Source organism: Lacerta agilis, chromosome 1, assembly GCF_009819535.1.
Source record: "Lacerta agilis isolate rLacAgi1 chromosome 1, rLacAgi1.pri, whole genome shotgun sequence".
NCBI classification, from domain to species: Eukaryota; Metazoa; Chordata; class Lepidosauria; order Squamata; family Lacertidae; genus Lacerta; species Lacerta agilis.
Genome location: NC_046312.1, coordinates 14,791,058 through 14,806,425, shown reverse-complemented (window position 1 = coordinate 14,806,425; position 15,368 = coordinate 14,791,058). Strand labels below are relative to the sequence as shown.

General features: G+C 46.0%; 1 protein-coding gene across 2 annotated transcripts in view; it reads left to right on the top strand.

Annotated features, from left to right (window-relative positions):
• TECPR2 (tectonin beta-propeller repeat containing 2) overlaps positions 1-15,368 on the top strand; it is a 55,214-nt gene that overhangs the window by 15,090 nt on the left and 24,756 nt on the right. For both annotated transcript variants that reach the window (XM_033139337.1, XM_033139346.1), the window contains 7 exons: positions 1,872-2,354; positions 3,605-4,551; positions 5,886-6,069; positions 8,901-9,074; positions 9,903-10,083; positions 11,505-11,646; positions 14,354-14,594. In XM_033139337.1, coding sequence (XP_032995228.1) covers positions 1,872-2,354; positions 3,605-4,551; positions 5,886-6,069; positions 8,901-9,074; positions 9,903-10,083; positions 11,505-11,646; positions 14,354-14,594 — 2,352 coding nt within the window. The remainder of the gene's footprint in view (positions 1-1,871; positions 2,355-3,604; positions 4,552-5,885; positions 6,070-8,900; positions 9,075-9,902; positions 10,084-11,504; positions 11,647-14,353; positions 14,595-15,368) is intronic.

Here is a 15,368-nt window from a genome sequence, read left to right as displayed (position 1 = left end):
CAACATGCCAGGATACATTTGGGAGCCACAAACACGAGACACCTCTTGCATGCCTCTCTCAGCAGCCAGATGTCTCTTGACAAATGTGCAAAGCTCCCATTGAAGCAAAGCAAAAACAAAACAGCCTTGCCCTAATATGAATGCGGCTTTGTTTACTGCATGCAAGTCTGTACCAATCCATCACAATAAATTCTGGTTTGTTAGAATTATTTTTAGGACACACTAAGACGCAGCTTTTAAAGAAATGATTTGAATTTTCTTGATTTTTTTTTTTTTTTGAATTGCAGTGTTTTAATGAGATGTGTTTCAGTGGTATCACTTTACCTCAACTGTTTGTTGTTTGTTATTGTCACATTTATCTTGGAAAACACATGCATAAAAGCATACAGTATTTTTATTTTGCTGTTTTGCAAACCCCTTGATTGGACCAAATCTGGTCAACCATTCTATTTCTAGTCAGATGCTTCTGTGAAAATTACAAGCAACACATGAAGGCATTAGCCTTCTGCTGTCGGTCACCTAGCAATCTGCTATATATTTTGGAAAGTCGTTCGTTCTCTTTGCATTTAGACAACTCTAAAGATATCATAATCAGATTTTGCATGATGGTTCCTGAGACCAAGGAGCAGATTGCCTTCTGCTTGTATACATTTTGAGTCAAGTTGCCAGGCTGAAGCTTTGGAAACTGCACTGATCTCAACTACTGATTTCAAAACAGCACTGATTTTTTGTTGTTCTTACTTAGAATACTGTATCTGCTAGTCTTAAGAGATACAGATGGGCTGCATTCTCACATAACACTAAACTATAATTTAGTGCAGTGTTCACAAGCTAGAACTAGCCCAAGTTTACCCTTGGACTCACATGCTCCCCTTACTCCTCCAATGCCGGGAGGGAGTGTTCAGTTCTAATTCCAAATAAACCTGACTTAATGTTACTTACAAACCAGGGATCATGGTTTAAAACAAACTCTGGTTAGCTGAACAAACCAGCTTCATAAACTGTGGTTTGAAGTTGACTTGTTTGGAAACTGGCCAAAATTTGTGTTAAGCCACAAACTCTGGGGTCACATCTACACTATACATTTTAAGTGCCTGACTTCCCCCCAAAGAATCCTGGGAACTGTAGGTTGTTGGGAATTGTATATCCATGAGAGTTAAACTACAGTTCCCAGGATTCACAGAATTGTAGAGTTGGAAGGGACCATGAGGATCATCGAGTCCAACTCCCTGCAATATAGGAATTGGGGCTTGAACCCACGACCCTGAGATTAAGCTTCTCATGCTCTACCAACTGAGCATAGGCAGATGTGGGGTCTTTCCTTCAGGCTACGGCCAACCAGGACATGACTGTTAAGCCATGACTGTGCTTTAAAAGGTATGCTGTGAATGTGATCTGGTTCATAAATTCCTCAAAGCTGGGATTCTTCGAAAATGAAAGAAACGCAACAAACATCCTTCCCCTGACCTGGTTGGGGGTGGGACATTGTCACTTGTGTGCACAAATTTACATTTTAGCATTGCATGCAATCCAACCCTCTTTTAGTCTATCAGCCAGAGATCAACAAATGCATAGGGGGCCTGGTCTATTTTTTTTTTAAGCTGTCTGAGCTAGCAGCAGTCACTTCATCTTGCAGCAGCCAGTTCCCTGGATTAATTATGTGTTCTTCTCTCTTGCGTGAGAAAGAAGACTGAAGACAGTCCATGAATTGAATTGAGCAGCTCCAAATTCTAGCATTACAAAGAAGGGAGAAAAATTCCTTTCCCATTAAGCCATGGTTATATTAAGGGAAATATAACCATGGCTTAATGGGAAAGGGATTCTTCTTCTCCTTCTGCCCCTAAATACCATCCTTTGTGTTCCAGTTTCAGATAGGAATGGAAAATCGATGAGCCCGCCATCCGATACGAGCCCCAAGTTACAGAGCCCGTACTCTGTTGCTGCGGCGTCTGTGTCGTCCGAACCTTCTCCAGAAGCAAGCCAAACGCGGAACAGCTTACCTTCGCCCCAAACGCCTGGTGACAGGAATGGCTCTGTCGCCAGAGCAGACCTGGAAGTGGCGCTGCTAACGGAGAGGATCCGTTCACAGAGCTTTAACGGGTTCGGGGACTTGAGCACCGACCCGAGAAGGCGGGGCTACTCGGTGGCCAGTGAGCCCAGGAGCAGGAGCACCTCAGTCAGCTCTGTGGGCAGCGGCTGCAGTTTTGTGACCAGTGGAGAACAGGCCTCAGTCCAAGTCCAGAAAGAAGGTCTGCTTTCTTCGCAGCGGTTCAGTGTGATCAGCTCTGAAGACTTCAACCAGGAGCTGGTCGTCAAGCCAATCAAAGTGAAGAAGAAGAAAAAGAAAAGATCTGGTAAATGTTATTTTTTGTTTGTTTGCGTGGTGGTGGGTTTCTTAACCCATCCTTTTTCGTAAGGTCCAGTACTCTGAGCAGACAGATTTGTATACTGCCCTTCATAGATCTCAGGGCAGTTCACAACATAAAAATGCAATATAAAAAACTGTCAGGAAACCCCCCTCCCCACAGCTGGTAGCATCCCAGGAGTGCCTGCAGTACAGGGAACCACCCCCTTTGTTCACCAGTTCGTCATCCCCCTCCTCAGGAGGAAGCGACCATTCCTCCAGTGGGGAGGGGGAGTTGGAGACAGGAAGTTGGTGCAGGGGCTCTGAAGGGATCGCAGAGCCTGAGCACCAAGGGGGAAGCGGGGAACAGGGACAGGTTCCCGCACCCCGAGTTCGCAGACAGGAAAGACATGGAAGGGGGAGGTGGGGATTCAGGATCCCGCGCCTTTTTTGCTGGACCAAGAACCGGAAGGGTTCATTCCTGGACTCTGTGGAGGGATACGATGGACGTTTGAACTTTTGCTCCACTGTAAATATCTGCACAATAAAGAACTTAGTTTTTAGAAGTTCTGCGTTCGGCTGATTTCTCATGAGCAACCACTGAACGTCCTTACAAAAAACAAAAAATGCATAATAAAAACAAGAAGAAAAAACCCCCACAAACCAATTACCCACCTCCCCATCATGGTTTCGCTGCAGGTATTTGAAGAAGTGTGCATGCACACGAAAGCTCATACCAAGAACAAACTTAGTAGGTCTCTAAGGTGCTACTGGAAGGATTTTTTTATTTTTTATTTTGTTTTCACTGCTGTTTGAAGATGATAAGCAGTTTAGAGCATTCAGAGTTTTGTAATCCCTAAAATAGCCTTGCTGTATAAATCAATGTTACTTCTCCCTATTGGAGAGTGGGGACAGAGGCTGAGAGAGAGAGGATTTCCCCTTTGACAGCAGTGGCGCAGAGGTGGCATTCAAACCAGAAACTTCCTGATTCACAGCTCAGTCCCTTGGCTACTACAACGCAACAGTTAAGATTGCACTGATGTTCTACTTTGGTGGCAAGTTCCCCACTGCCGAAGTAGGCAGTTTGGCCTGCCAATATATTCCTGGTTGGTCAAATTCAGGACCTTCAAATAGATGGTTTCTTGCTTTTCGTTGGCCCTAGAATGGCGTTCCCTTAATTAATAAGCTTCTTTTCTCCCTTTCTGCCCCTCGGCTTACCTATTTCCCTCTCCCACCTTTCCCGACTATGTGTGAGCTTAGAAAATTCGAGATACCTCAGCTCTCTGGAAAGCACACCGTCCTGTGAACATCGAGACTTTGCCGACAGCCCTCAGTCTGTAAACGTGGACACTTTCTCCATTGATTCTAGCCTCATGGGCAGTTCTGAAGACCAGGAAAGCGTATTCTGCGTCGAATCCCAAAACGTGCCTCAGGAGGAAAACGGCTCTGAAACATTCAGCGTCCTTCAGTCTCCGGAGTCGGTAGCTGCTCTGACACCAGAGGACGACGATGTGCCAGAAGTCCTGAAATGTTCCAACGGCGAGAGCGAAGTGGGCACATCTCCTGCTAGGAGCTCCTTGGCTTCCGGTTCCCCCTTGGTTCTCGCGGAAGAGAAAGCGGTTAGCCATGGCGCCGAACGTCATTGGAGCCCTACGTCTGAACAAAACGAAATCATCTCAAAACCGCCAGCCCAGGATGAAGAGTGTTGTTCTGTCCTGCATAAAACAGAAGGCACTTTAGTTAAATTAGGTGCTTTAGATTCTCTGGAAGAGACAAACCCCGGGAAAGGGATGCCTGGAGATGTGAAAGGCAGCCTTAGTGCTGAGGACTCATTTGGTCAGGAGGCGGGAGTTGAGACCCACACGGAACAGAAGAAGAAGCTACCTCTAACGGACCCGATCCCCACCAGTCCCCTTCCTGCCCCTTTTAAAGAGGAGAGCGGTCTTCAAGACAGTGCATTACCTGGGCAGGATTTCCGGGAGCCACAGAAGGCTAACCCCAACGCTAGTGCTGCCAGTGAATGGATAAGCAACACGTCCGATGCAGCAGCTGAGAGATCTGCATCGAGTGATGAAGAGGATATCTACAGGCACGGCTTGCCTTATTCATCCTCTGAGACTAGTGTGACAGAAATGGGGGGCTGCCTCCCGCCCCAGGAAAAAGTCAGAACCAGCTTAGATGAAGGAGCGCTTGTAAAGTCGGATCAGGTATGTGCTTGAATACAAACTTGCATCACACCCTAGAGCAGACATCCCCAAACTAAGGCCTGCGGGCCGGATATGGCCCAAGGGCCTCAATTATCCGGCCCGCGGCAACACCTGCTGCCGCTGCCCACTCTTACCGGCACATCGTGGCTGCCCACTTCTGGGTCGGTGGAGCGCCCGAAATATCTTGTGCGCATGCGCAAGCCTCATTTCCGGCGCACTTGTGGGTCTGAGGAGGCCCGTGTGCACGCGCACAAGCTATTTCCGGTGCTCCGCCAACCCAGAAATAGTGTGTGTGCACGCGTATGGGCGTGCGCTCCCCCGCCCTCTGGCCTGCCGTGCGATCGGCGCTGGAGGAACCGGCCCGAGGCCTGGTAAGTTTGCCGACCCCTGCCCTAGAGGCTCCCTGACGTGAGTGGAAGCTCCTTGCGGCCCCACCAGCCATTTCCCTATTGATTTCCCTCACTTCTGCTGCAGCCCTCCAAACCACAGTGTTCCCTGCAATCCCCACAAGTGGATTTGGGTTGGGGGGGGGAGCCGAGAAGCAGGAAAGCCCATATTGCACTCCACGTTTGTTTCCTCTCAATCCAGTCCCTATTTTATTACATCTTTAAAATGAAGCACAGTTTTTAGGATATTGGGGGCCAGTCACCCACAAGCCAATGCCCACAAGCTGACTTTCCAGAATACTGTTTATCCAGAAGCTGCATTTAAAAACAAACAAACAAGCAAACAGGTTCCAACAACTAGAAACTGCAAATATGCTTTTGTTTGCTGTATGGAAGTAGAAAGAGAGCCCTAGGACACTGGATTGGTATGAGGGAGAAGACGGTTGCAGTGTAGCAAAGAGTGATCACCCCTTTATTTCTGGCAACTTAAAATTTATTACACCAAGCCAATTTATTCTTGAAACTTCAGCACAGAGCATCCATACCCTATCAGACTTTTACCTGCCTCTGGTCAGCATGAGAATCGTACTTGTCGATTCACATCTTGGAGCCATCATTCCAGTGTCTAGGAATTAATGGCGTTTTCCTGGCTGTGAAGCTCTCTAGATATCGCGCCATAACTATCAAAACAGTTAGCAGGGTGGGTGATAGAGCTGAGAAAACTCACATTGGGTATAACTAAATAAATTTCTGGAGACTGCTAAGCGTTACTTAATGTCTGTCTTGCAGAAATCAAATAATCCTCCTTTTCTTTAATGGAGCATTTCAAGAAGATTCAAAGAATGCGCGCACACACACACACACACCATTTTTGTGATGTCGAAATTTGTCCGATTTCTCGCACCGATATAAAGATACCTCACCCCATTCTAACTCTCCAGTCTTTAGTTTGCAGAAAGCTGGATGGGCTACGCAGGTCCTGGCTATGGAATACTGAGCCTGGTTGTCTCTGAAAAATACATTTGGTGCCTGGACTACAAAGGCGGCCTGTACTGCAGTGCTTTACCTAGTGCTGGTCTGCGCTGGCAGAAGTTTGAAGATAATGTCCAGCAGGTGGCAGTCTCTCCTTCAGGTTGGTAACCTGGCATTGTCCTCATCATCATTTTGCCTTCTGTACTTGGTTTTTTTTTGGAGGGGGAAAAGGCTTCCTCAACTCAGCTGCAAAAGCCTCGTTGCAGCTGCCCTCTCTTAGATTAAACTTTGTTTGCCTTTTCTTATACACAGAGGTCATTCCTATCGCAGACAAGGTCCACGCGTGACCTTTGAAAGGATTATGAGCAATTTACAAATCTTGGTAGCAGAACCAGCGCACTCCTGGTGCATACTTCTTTGAGTCCAGAATTAAGTTTGGAGCTGGGGTTAATTGTCTGTTGCGTTAGTACAGAGAACAATAGGCTGAAGGCATCTGGTTGCATGTTGTGGAACAGGGGTGTCCAACCAGTAGATCGCGACCTACCGGCAGATCACCGGCTGCTTCTGGTAGATCGTGGGATCCTCATTGTGTACAAAAAGTTGCGGGGAGAAAGCTTAAAAAAAACTCTGTGTGGTCGTCCCCCAAAAAAGCTCAACAAGTCTGGGCACTCCCCTCCTAAAAAAAGTTCAACAACTCTGGGCAATGACAAAGGGTAGATCTCTGCCAGTTTTTCTATACTGGGAGTAGATCGCAGTCTCCTGGGAGTTGGACATGCCTGTTGTAGAAAAGCAGTCAAGCTTCCCTGAACTGTTCCACCATAGGCTGAAAATGGGCTGGTTAGGTTACATGTTTCGGCGATAAGAAACCTGTTGGGTTGAAATATAACCTTCCCCTGACAGACTAGTACTCTTTTGTGGAGGGATGATTTTTGCGAGGTGGGGGAGAACATTCGGACAAGCCCCCTCCATGCACACCCAGCCTGAAGTGTAGTCTCGAAAAACTGTTTTATGAGTTCTCCTGTTTGTATGTTCTGACTCTCATACCTGCTCCTTAAGCTGTGCCTGATTTTCTGTGACAATTCTGTTCAACATTTTAGCAGCATGCAGTATAATACTACAGGGGACAATGCTGGCTTGTTTGTTTTTTTCCAGGGCTTACCAGGCAGCTCTCAGTTCAAATAAAAACCTAGTGCACCTCAAACAATTGTAAAATAATACGATAATGGTCAAAGTAATAAAAGCAGTGTGCCTTCTAATGGGTTTAAGACTTTTGGGGGACATTTCCAGCAAAACATTTTGCATCCGCAGGGTGGGTAATGAAATTATTCCAGCAACACAAGACCCAGAGTTGTACATGCACGTTCTTCAGTAGCTGTGAGCTACAGCCTTTGGGCCCTGCTTAAAGACAAACCTTGCAAGCAACTTCTGTGGCTGTGCTGTCCATAAAAGTGCTTTTTGCCGGTGTGTCATTGCGGTGATCTCTGAAGGAACTCAACCTCAGCACATTGCGACATCCAGCTAGCCCTTAGCTCCCGTCGCACAGCTGTGTTGCAAAACTGCTTGGAAGTTGTGCACCGTGCTCTAACTTGGCAGTTGATTTGGTGGAAAGCACAACATGATTCTAAGAGCTGGGCTCACCCTTTTACAAATAATTTAAATGGAAAGATTAAATAGGCGACGTCATCGATTGTGTGATTGACAAACAGAAGCTTTAAACTCATGGAAGCTCTCTGCTCTTTATATTCTGTTCTGTATGAAACACACCCATCTTAAATACGCGAGAGCCAGATAAGTTGATGGTGTTCTGTGCATAATTTCCCTATATATAAACTTAAGCATTTTCTATTTGGGTAAAAAGAAGAAGAAGAAGCCACGTGGATAAATAAATACCGTAGTACAAGCCTTGTACTTGCTTACTTTATTCAGATGTTGCTTACGTTGTGGATTTGATTATGGGATGTTGTGTGTTGTAGTCCAGCCACAGGTTCCCTATACCTCCATTAAGGGAATACCTTAAAGGATAAAATCTCCGGGTTTTGTCATCCTACCTTTTGCTAGGAAGTGAAGCTTTATTCACAGGCAAGACATTTCCAAATATTATTTTTAAACTTTGGTTCCCTTTTTCTCGTCTGTTAAGTTGTGTTTTTGGATTTCTTGTCTCCTGGCTTCTGCATCTTCCTTGTGACTAGTCTTCTGAACAGTGTGACTTTGTTTGTGTGTGTGTGTGTGTGTGTGTGTGTGTGTGTGTGTGTAGGGGATGCGGGTGGTGCTGTGGCCTAAACCACTGAGCCTCTCGTTGCTCTGTCCCAGTTCCTGCCCACCTAGCAGTTCGAAAGCATGCCAGTGTGAGTAGATAAATAGGTACCGCTGCAGCAGGAAAGTAAGCAGCATTTCTGTGCGCTCTGGTTTCCGTCACGGTGTTCCGTTGCGCCAGAAGCGGCTTAGTCATGATGGCCACATGACCCGGAAAGCTGTCTGTGAACAAACGCCAGCTCCCTCGGCGTGAAAGCGAGATGAGCACCACAACCACATACTCACTTTTGACTGGACTTAACCATTCAGGGGTCCTGTATATATACAGTGGTACCTCGGTTTACAAACTTAATCCGTTCCGAAAGTCCGTGCTTAAACCGAAGCCGTTCTGAAACCGGGGCGCGCTTTCCCTAATGAGGCCTCCTGCCGCCAGTGCCCTTCCACCGTTCGGCTTCCGTTTGTAGACTGAGGTAAAGCTCGCTAACCGGAACACTACTTCCAGTTTTGCGGAGTTCATATACCGAATAGATCGTAAACAGGGCTGTTCTTAAACCGAGGTACCACTGTGTGTGTGTGTGTGTGTGTGTGTGTGTGTGTGTGTGTATTCTGCGAAAGTAGGTGTTTCAAGCTTTAAAATGACTGTAGCTAACGAATAAAATTGGAGCGCCTAAGAAGGTCCAGAGGTGTTCCCTTGCGCTAAACATGATTCATCTGACTAATGTGAGGCTCCTTCCTCAGGGACTCTTCTCTGGAAGGTTGAGTACAAAACCAATAAAGCCTTTGCCTGTGGAAAAGTGACTATTAAAGGGAAACGCCACTGGTACGAAGCTTTGCCTGAGACAGCGTTTGTATCTTTGAGTGATGACACCGCCTGGATTATCCGAACAAACGGCGATCTGTACCTGCAGACAGGTACCTCAGTTACTTGCTGTTTTTGCTTCTTCTAGGGTGGTGGTGTTTCCCCCTCCCACCCCCACCCCACCCCCAAAAAAGTGCATTTTGGGAGAACCCTCTGGTTCTTTGGAAACTTCTCAAGGTTGTGACAAAGTAAAGCAGACATTTTTCCTGCCATTTCCCATCCTCCTTCACAACCCTCCCCTTGCCAAGGCCCATCATGACTCAAGTTATTGAAAGCAGTGTTATTGGAGGACGCAGATAAATACAGGTTTTTTTTTTAAAAAAAATTAATTGGTAAATGTCACACAAGCAAATAAGTAAGGGAGAAGCAAACAGATCAGTATTTATTTATTTAAAAACCTCATTGCCTGCTGGCATTAACAGTAAGACTATTCCATCAGTCCTGATTTAAATGCATACATTAATATAGGAAGTCCAAATGTCTAAAGATGTATCTAAATGAAATGGGTGATTGTGAGTCATGAATTCATATGTAAAAAGTGTGAGATCTTCAGACCACTGGGCGATAGACGTTTTACAGCAGAAGCCTCTTAGGCTTGCAGAACCTACTTTCGTTGCCCACAGGAATATGATTTAAGAGTGTGTGAACATCCACAGGTATCAAGGCTTTTTTCAGAATGAAATTGATAAGAGCAGTAATTTCTGACCAGGAAGGAAACACCACAGGCCGTGCCCAGAAAGGAATGTGCTAAGAGAGCATACTGTGAGCTTAAAGCATGGCCATGATAACCAAAGGAAGATAATTTATGAACCCCGAAGGTGAGCACCGTGAGCATAAAAAGTGAGTTAATGCAATTTATTTCTACTCTATTTTACTTGAAGGCCTGAGTGTGGATCGTCCCTGTGCCAGAGCAGTAAAAGTGGACTGTCCCTATCCGCTCTCGCAGGTTACAGCCAGAAATAATGTTGTCTGGGCATTAACTGAGCATCGTGCGCTTCTGTACCGCGAGGGGGTAAGCAGCTTCTGCCCTGAAGGGGAGCAGTGGAAATGCGATGTCATCAGGTAAGCAGTGTTTAATCAGCAGGTATGTTCTGTAATAGATTTCCCTTGATCTTGCAACACCTTAGTTTGGGTTTACTGCATCATGCGAGAATATTGCATCATGCGAGAAGGCCAGTTTCCTAATCGGGGCAGTAGGTTTCATTGACCTCGCGTTACATTGCGCTCTGTCCTGAAACTGTGCAAGAGGGTGAAAAGCAGCCCGTTTGTGGAAGCAGCACGAGGAAGTTGTATCAGCTGGCATTTAATATTGCACAGTTTGATAACAGCTGTGCATTTACGTGGTCATGTTCCAATGAGTACTAAAAGATTATTTGATTTACCCTCTTAGGCGCAGGGCTGTGTGTTTTGAGGTGTTGGGTGTATGCACTGCGGAAGCTCAGCTGAGCGATTAAGCTCACCACAGAAAACAGCCATTTAGCAGAGTGTCTTTCCAAGGCCAACTCCAGCGTACTGTTCAGTTGCTTGCAAAGTCCTGCAACTGATAAGAGTTCTCCGAGTTCTGAAGAAGTCTGGAAATTTTCCTTTTTTTAAAAAAAAATGAAAAATTTATTGGTATTTATACAAATAACAAACCAAAACCAAATACACACATACTACAAGGATACATACAAACTACAATAGAAAATACAAACAAAGAAAGACAAATACATTACCTGACAATACCCCTACAACAGGAACACACCGATTTAACTATTTTAATCTTATTTCTAAACTTAATTAATGGACTTCCTCTCGTCCTCTCTTCTGCGTTCATTTCTAATCTTCTTTCAGTAACTTTGTAACATTGTAAAATCTTATTTCACACACTTAAACTAAATCTTACATCCATACTCAAATTTCATATCTTATTCTAACAAGCTAAACATCGTATTACCTACACAACCTCTTATATCCTCTCTTTACTTAACCTCTACTACTGAAGCCAATATATCCTCTGATTCCAATACATCTATTAATAAATCTTATCTTAACAAAAATCTATATATTTCTTCTATTTCATAAACATCGTTTTCCCTCTTGTTTTGGAAATCCGTGGTCAGCCTTTTTTATCCATTCCCTTTATACTTTCCTCCTTTACCCCACACCCCTCCTAACCATCTGGAAGTCTGGAAATTTTCCAACTCCTTAATACGATCTCCTCTGAATACCTTCCCTCGGATCCACGGTTCCAACAGATAGCCTTGACAGTTCCTGCGATCTCACAACCCACACAATATGCTGCAACCTGAGCCATATATATAGAGAGAGAGTTGTGTGCAAGGCTAAAACAATAGCATTCTACTGAACCGTTTTAACTTCAATTCACAGAGCTGTAAATAAGTAAATCAGAAAAGTTGGCAGGGCGTGGTACGGGCTGTATATTTGGGGTGGGTGGAAACAGTTGTGTGTAACTGTGTTGTGACTTTTGTTCATTTTTGCAGTGAAATGCAAGCTCTAGAGCCAGTGTGTGTGACTCTTGGAGACCAGCAGACCATATGGGTTTTAGACATCCATGGCAATCTCTGGTTCAGAACGGGTGTTGTTTCAAAGAAACCACAAGGGGATGATAACCACTGGTGGCAAGTAGGCATTCCTTCTTCTACTTTCAGTAAATGCAGAGGGCAAAATACATACTTTGCACATGTCAGGTCCCCGATGCAATCCAACCTAAAGGATCTCGGATCTGAGAAAAGCCTTTCCATGACACCTTGGAGAGCCACTACTGATCAGATGCTGATCCGGTTTGCATGTAACACTTAAGCCAAGCATGGGAAGAGATCGTGGACACTTTGATCCTCCTCCAGTCCTGCTGCTCCCCCCTCCTGTCACAGTGCTGTTTGTTGAACCATAGTTTGGCTTAGCCAGTCGTTCAGACCCATGCTCTTGGCACGCCCCACTGCAGACAAGTCACGAGGTGTAACCATGGTTTGTTCTCGATTTACAGCTCATGGTTTGTTTGCAGGAGACAAACCGCAAGCCTGGGTTGAGATGACACACTAAGCCATGTATGTCCAACGCATCGATCATGATTGACTCGTAGATCATGCGATGGATCTTCGTCTCAATCACCCTGCTTTGCCCGATGCCCACTCAGCTGGCCAGCCCGACATTTTGGGGCGTATTGTCTTACCATGTGCACCTGGGAGGGGGCTGGTGTGTGTGTGGGGATAATAATTTGTTATTATTTTTATTATCATCATCATAATTTATTATTTATAACCTGCCCATCTGGCTGGGTTTCCCCAGCCAAATATAATATGTTTAAGTTGAAGAATGACAGTGCGAGAGTGTGGTAGATCACTGCCAGATTTTGATACTGGATGGTGGATTGCAACCTATTGGAATTTGGACATCCCTGCGTTAAGCCAAACCATGGCTTAGCACACCGCAGCAGCAGCAGCAGCAGGACTGGAGAAGGAGAAGCAGCAGCCTCTGTCTGCTCTCCAGGAGCCTGGTGTTCACAGTAAGGTCACAACCACACAATACATATAAAGAACTCTTATTCATGGCTTCCCCCAAAGCATCCTGGGTGAGAAGCCCCGTCCCAGAGAAGGTGTCTCACCTGGCACAGGGCTAATGTTCAGCAGCCACTTCTGATATTTTTGACTCACTGCGAGTTTGTATAGAACTCTTATTACTTAGATGACAAATTTGTTTTCTGTGTTACTTATATGCTGTCGTGCTTTTGATGTGACGATAGCGATTGTAACGTTTGCTCATTTTTAAGGTGGTTATTGTTCAGCTGCTCAACCTGGTTGTTGGAAAATTGAAATACTACAGAAATTGAGTCAAATTAAAAAAAAAATCCGATCAGCCCTGGGAACTGCATTTTTAAGGGTCTCCTCGCAATTCTTGGCTCCCTTAACAAACTACAGTTCCCCAGGATTCTCGGGGGTGAAAGCCATGACCGCTAAAGTTGTTTTTGCAGGAATTGTAGTGTGAAACTGCCAACAGACATGGCTTTATATATGAATTCTCTTATAGGTTAGTTCCCAAACGCAAGATAAAGGAGTCTATCTGGTCCTGTTCCCATTAGAGCCACTGAGGAGAAAATAAAGATAGAGAACTAAACTCACATTTATCTTGCTAAGTGAGGTATCTCAGCTCCTTCCCTTTGCTAGTCGCAGTGTTCTCTCAAACCTTCACTAATCTCCAGCTGAGGAGTGAGACGAATGTTACTGTTTCCCCTTTGCAAAATATCAGCCCTGTTACTTGGATTTTCTTGTCAGATGTAGGATTTTCTGCTGCTCCCCCCCCTCCGTTTTTGCACATACTTTCTCAAAAGGAACAGCTTAGGCTGCTTGCCTTTGATGCAACAACCAACCCTTCCAAAAGAATTGAGGTGCCTCTTTGCAGTTTTCATCAATCTACACATCATTCTGCTGGGATATTTCAGAGCCACCTAATTTTTTGATTAACAGCACTCCAGATCGGAGATCTATAGTGCTTATTTCTTTGTCGCCTCTCTGGCTCCGAAGCAAAAACTAAAAAACAGCTTCAAGAGCGAGGCAAGCAGAATTCAGTGCTGTATCACACAAACTGCCTCCTGCCCGTCCTCACTATTTGTTGTTGCCAGTAGCCAGAATAACTGCAAATATTCAGGAAGGGCAGTAACTCAATTGCACATCATATGCTTTGCACGTAGAAGGTCCCTGGCTCAATTCCCTGCATTTCCAGATAGGGCTGGGAGAGACCCCCGCCTGAAACCCTGGAGAGCCGTTACCAGTCAGTGTAGACCAGCGTTCTTCAACCTGGGTCCCCAGATGTTCTTGGACTAGCACTCCCATATTCCACGGCCAGCTGAGCCCAGTGGGACAGGGATGTTGGGAGTTGTAGTCCACCAACATCTAGGAACCCAATACAGTGGTACCTCAGGTTACAGACTCCACTAACCCAGAAATAGTACCTCGGGTTAAGAACTTTACCTCAGGATGAGAACAGAAATTGCGCGGCGGCGGGAGGCCCCGTTAGCTAAAGTGGTACCTCAGGTTAAGAACGGTTTCAGGCTAAGAACAGACCTCCAGAACGAATTAAGTTCTTAACCCAAGGTACCACTGTGTTGAAGAACACTAGGTGGGCAGCTTCCTGTGTTTCTGTTGGACACAATGCAGACAAAGTGAAGCACTTAAAAGTCCCGCTGATTTCAAATGTGGATTTTTCTCCTCTTGAAATCAGAGAAACTCACAAACCTCATTGATAATATGTTGGGATTTTGCCTATTAAAGTGGGTTTCCCAGTCTTAACTTTAATCTTTCGCTGACCTGGTCCTTTTCGTGTATTTCCTCCCCAGGTAAGCATTACGGATTACGTGGTGTTTGACCAGAGCAGCCTTTTCCAGACCATAATCCAGGCAACCCAGACAGTTGCCACAGTAGCCCAGGCCCCCGTCGAGAAGGTGGCAGACAAACTCCGCACGGCTTTCTGGCCACAGCCGCTTCAGTGTCAGCCGAGTCTTCTCGCCGTCAGCAGCGGCGGCGTCTGGATCTCGTCGGGGAAGAACGAGTTTCACGTAGCGAAGGGAAACCTCGTAGGTAGGCGCGCTTTTCGTTGCTGGCTTTTGTTCGCAAAAGACAAAGCCAGGCGGTTTGCCCACATTTAGCAGCGCAACAGTGTGTCTTCACTCATGCCAACTACTTAGAAATAGAAGATTCCCTGAACTTCCCATGCCAGCATGTACTTGAGTTGTAATCATCGACCATAACATCCTTCTAGACCGGCTAGAGGGGTTGGGAGCTGGAGGCACTGTTATACAGTGGTTCCGCTCCTTCCTCCTGGGCCGTGTTCAGAAAGTGGTGGTGGGGGATGAGTGTTCAGACCCCTGGGCTCTCACTTGTGGGGTGCCTCAGGGTTCTGTCCTCTCCCCCATGCTTTTTAATATCTATATGAAGCCGCTGGGAGAGATCATCAGGGGGTTTGGGCTGGGTGTTCATCAGTATGCAGATGATACCCAGCTCTACCTCTCTTTCAAATCAGAACCAGTGAAGGCCGTGAAGGTCCTGTGTGAGTGCCTGGAGGCGGTTGGAGGATGGATGGCGGCTAACAGATTGAGGTTGAATCCTGACAAGACAGAAGTACTGTTTTTGGGGGACAGGAGGAGGGCAGGTGTGGAGGATTCCCTGGTCCTGAATGGGGTAACTGTGCCCCTGAAGGACCAGGTGCGCAGCCTGGGAGTCATTTTGGACTCACAGCTGTCCATGGAAGCGCAGGTTAATTCTGTATCCAGGGCAGCTGTCTACCAGCTCCACCTGGTACGCAGGCTGAGACCCTACCTGCCCGCGGACTGTCTCACCAAGGTGGTGCATGCT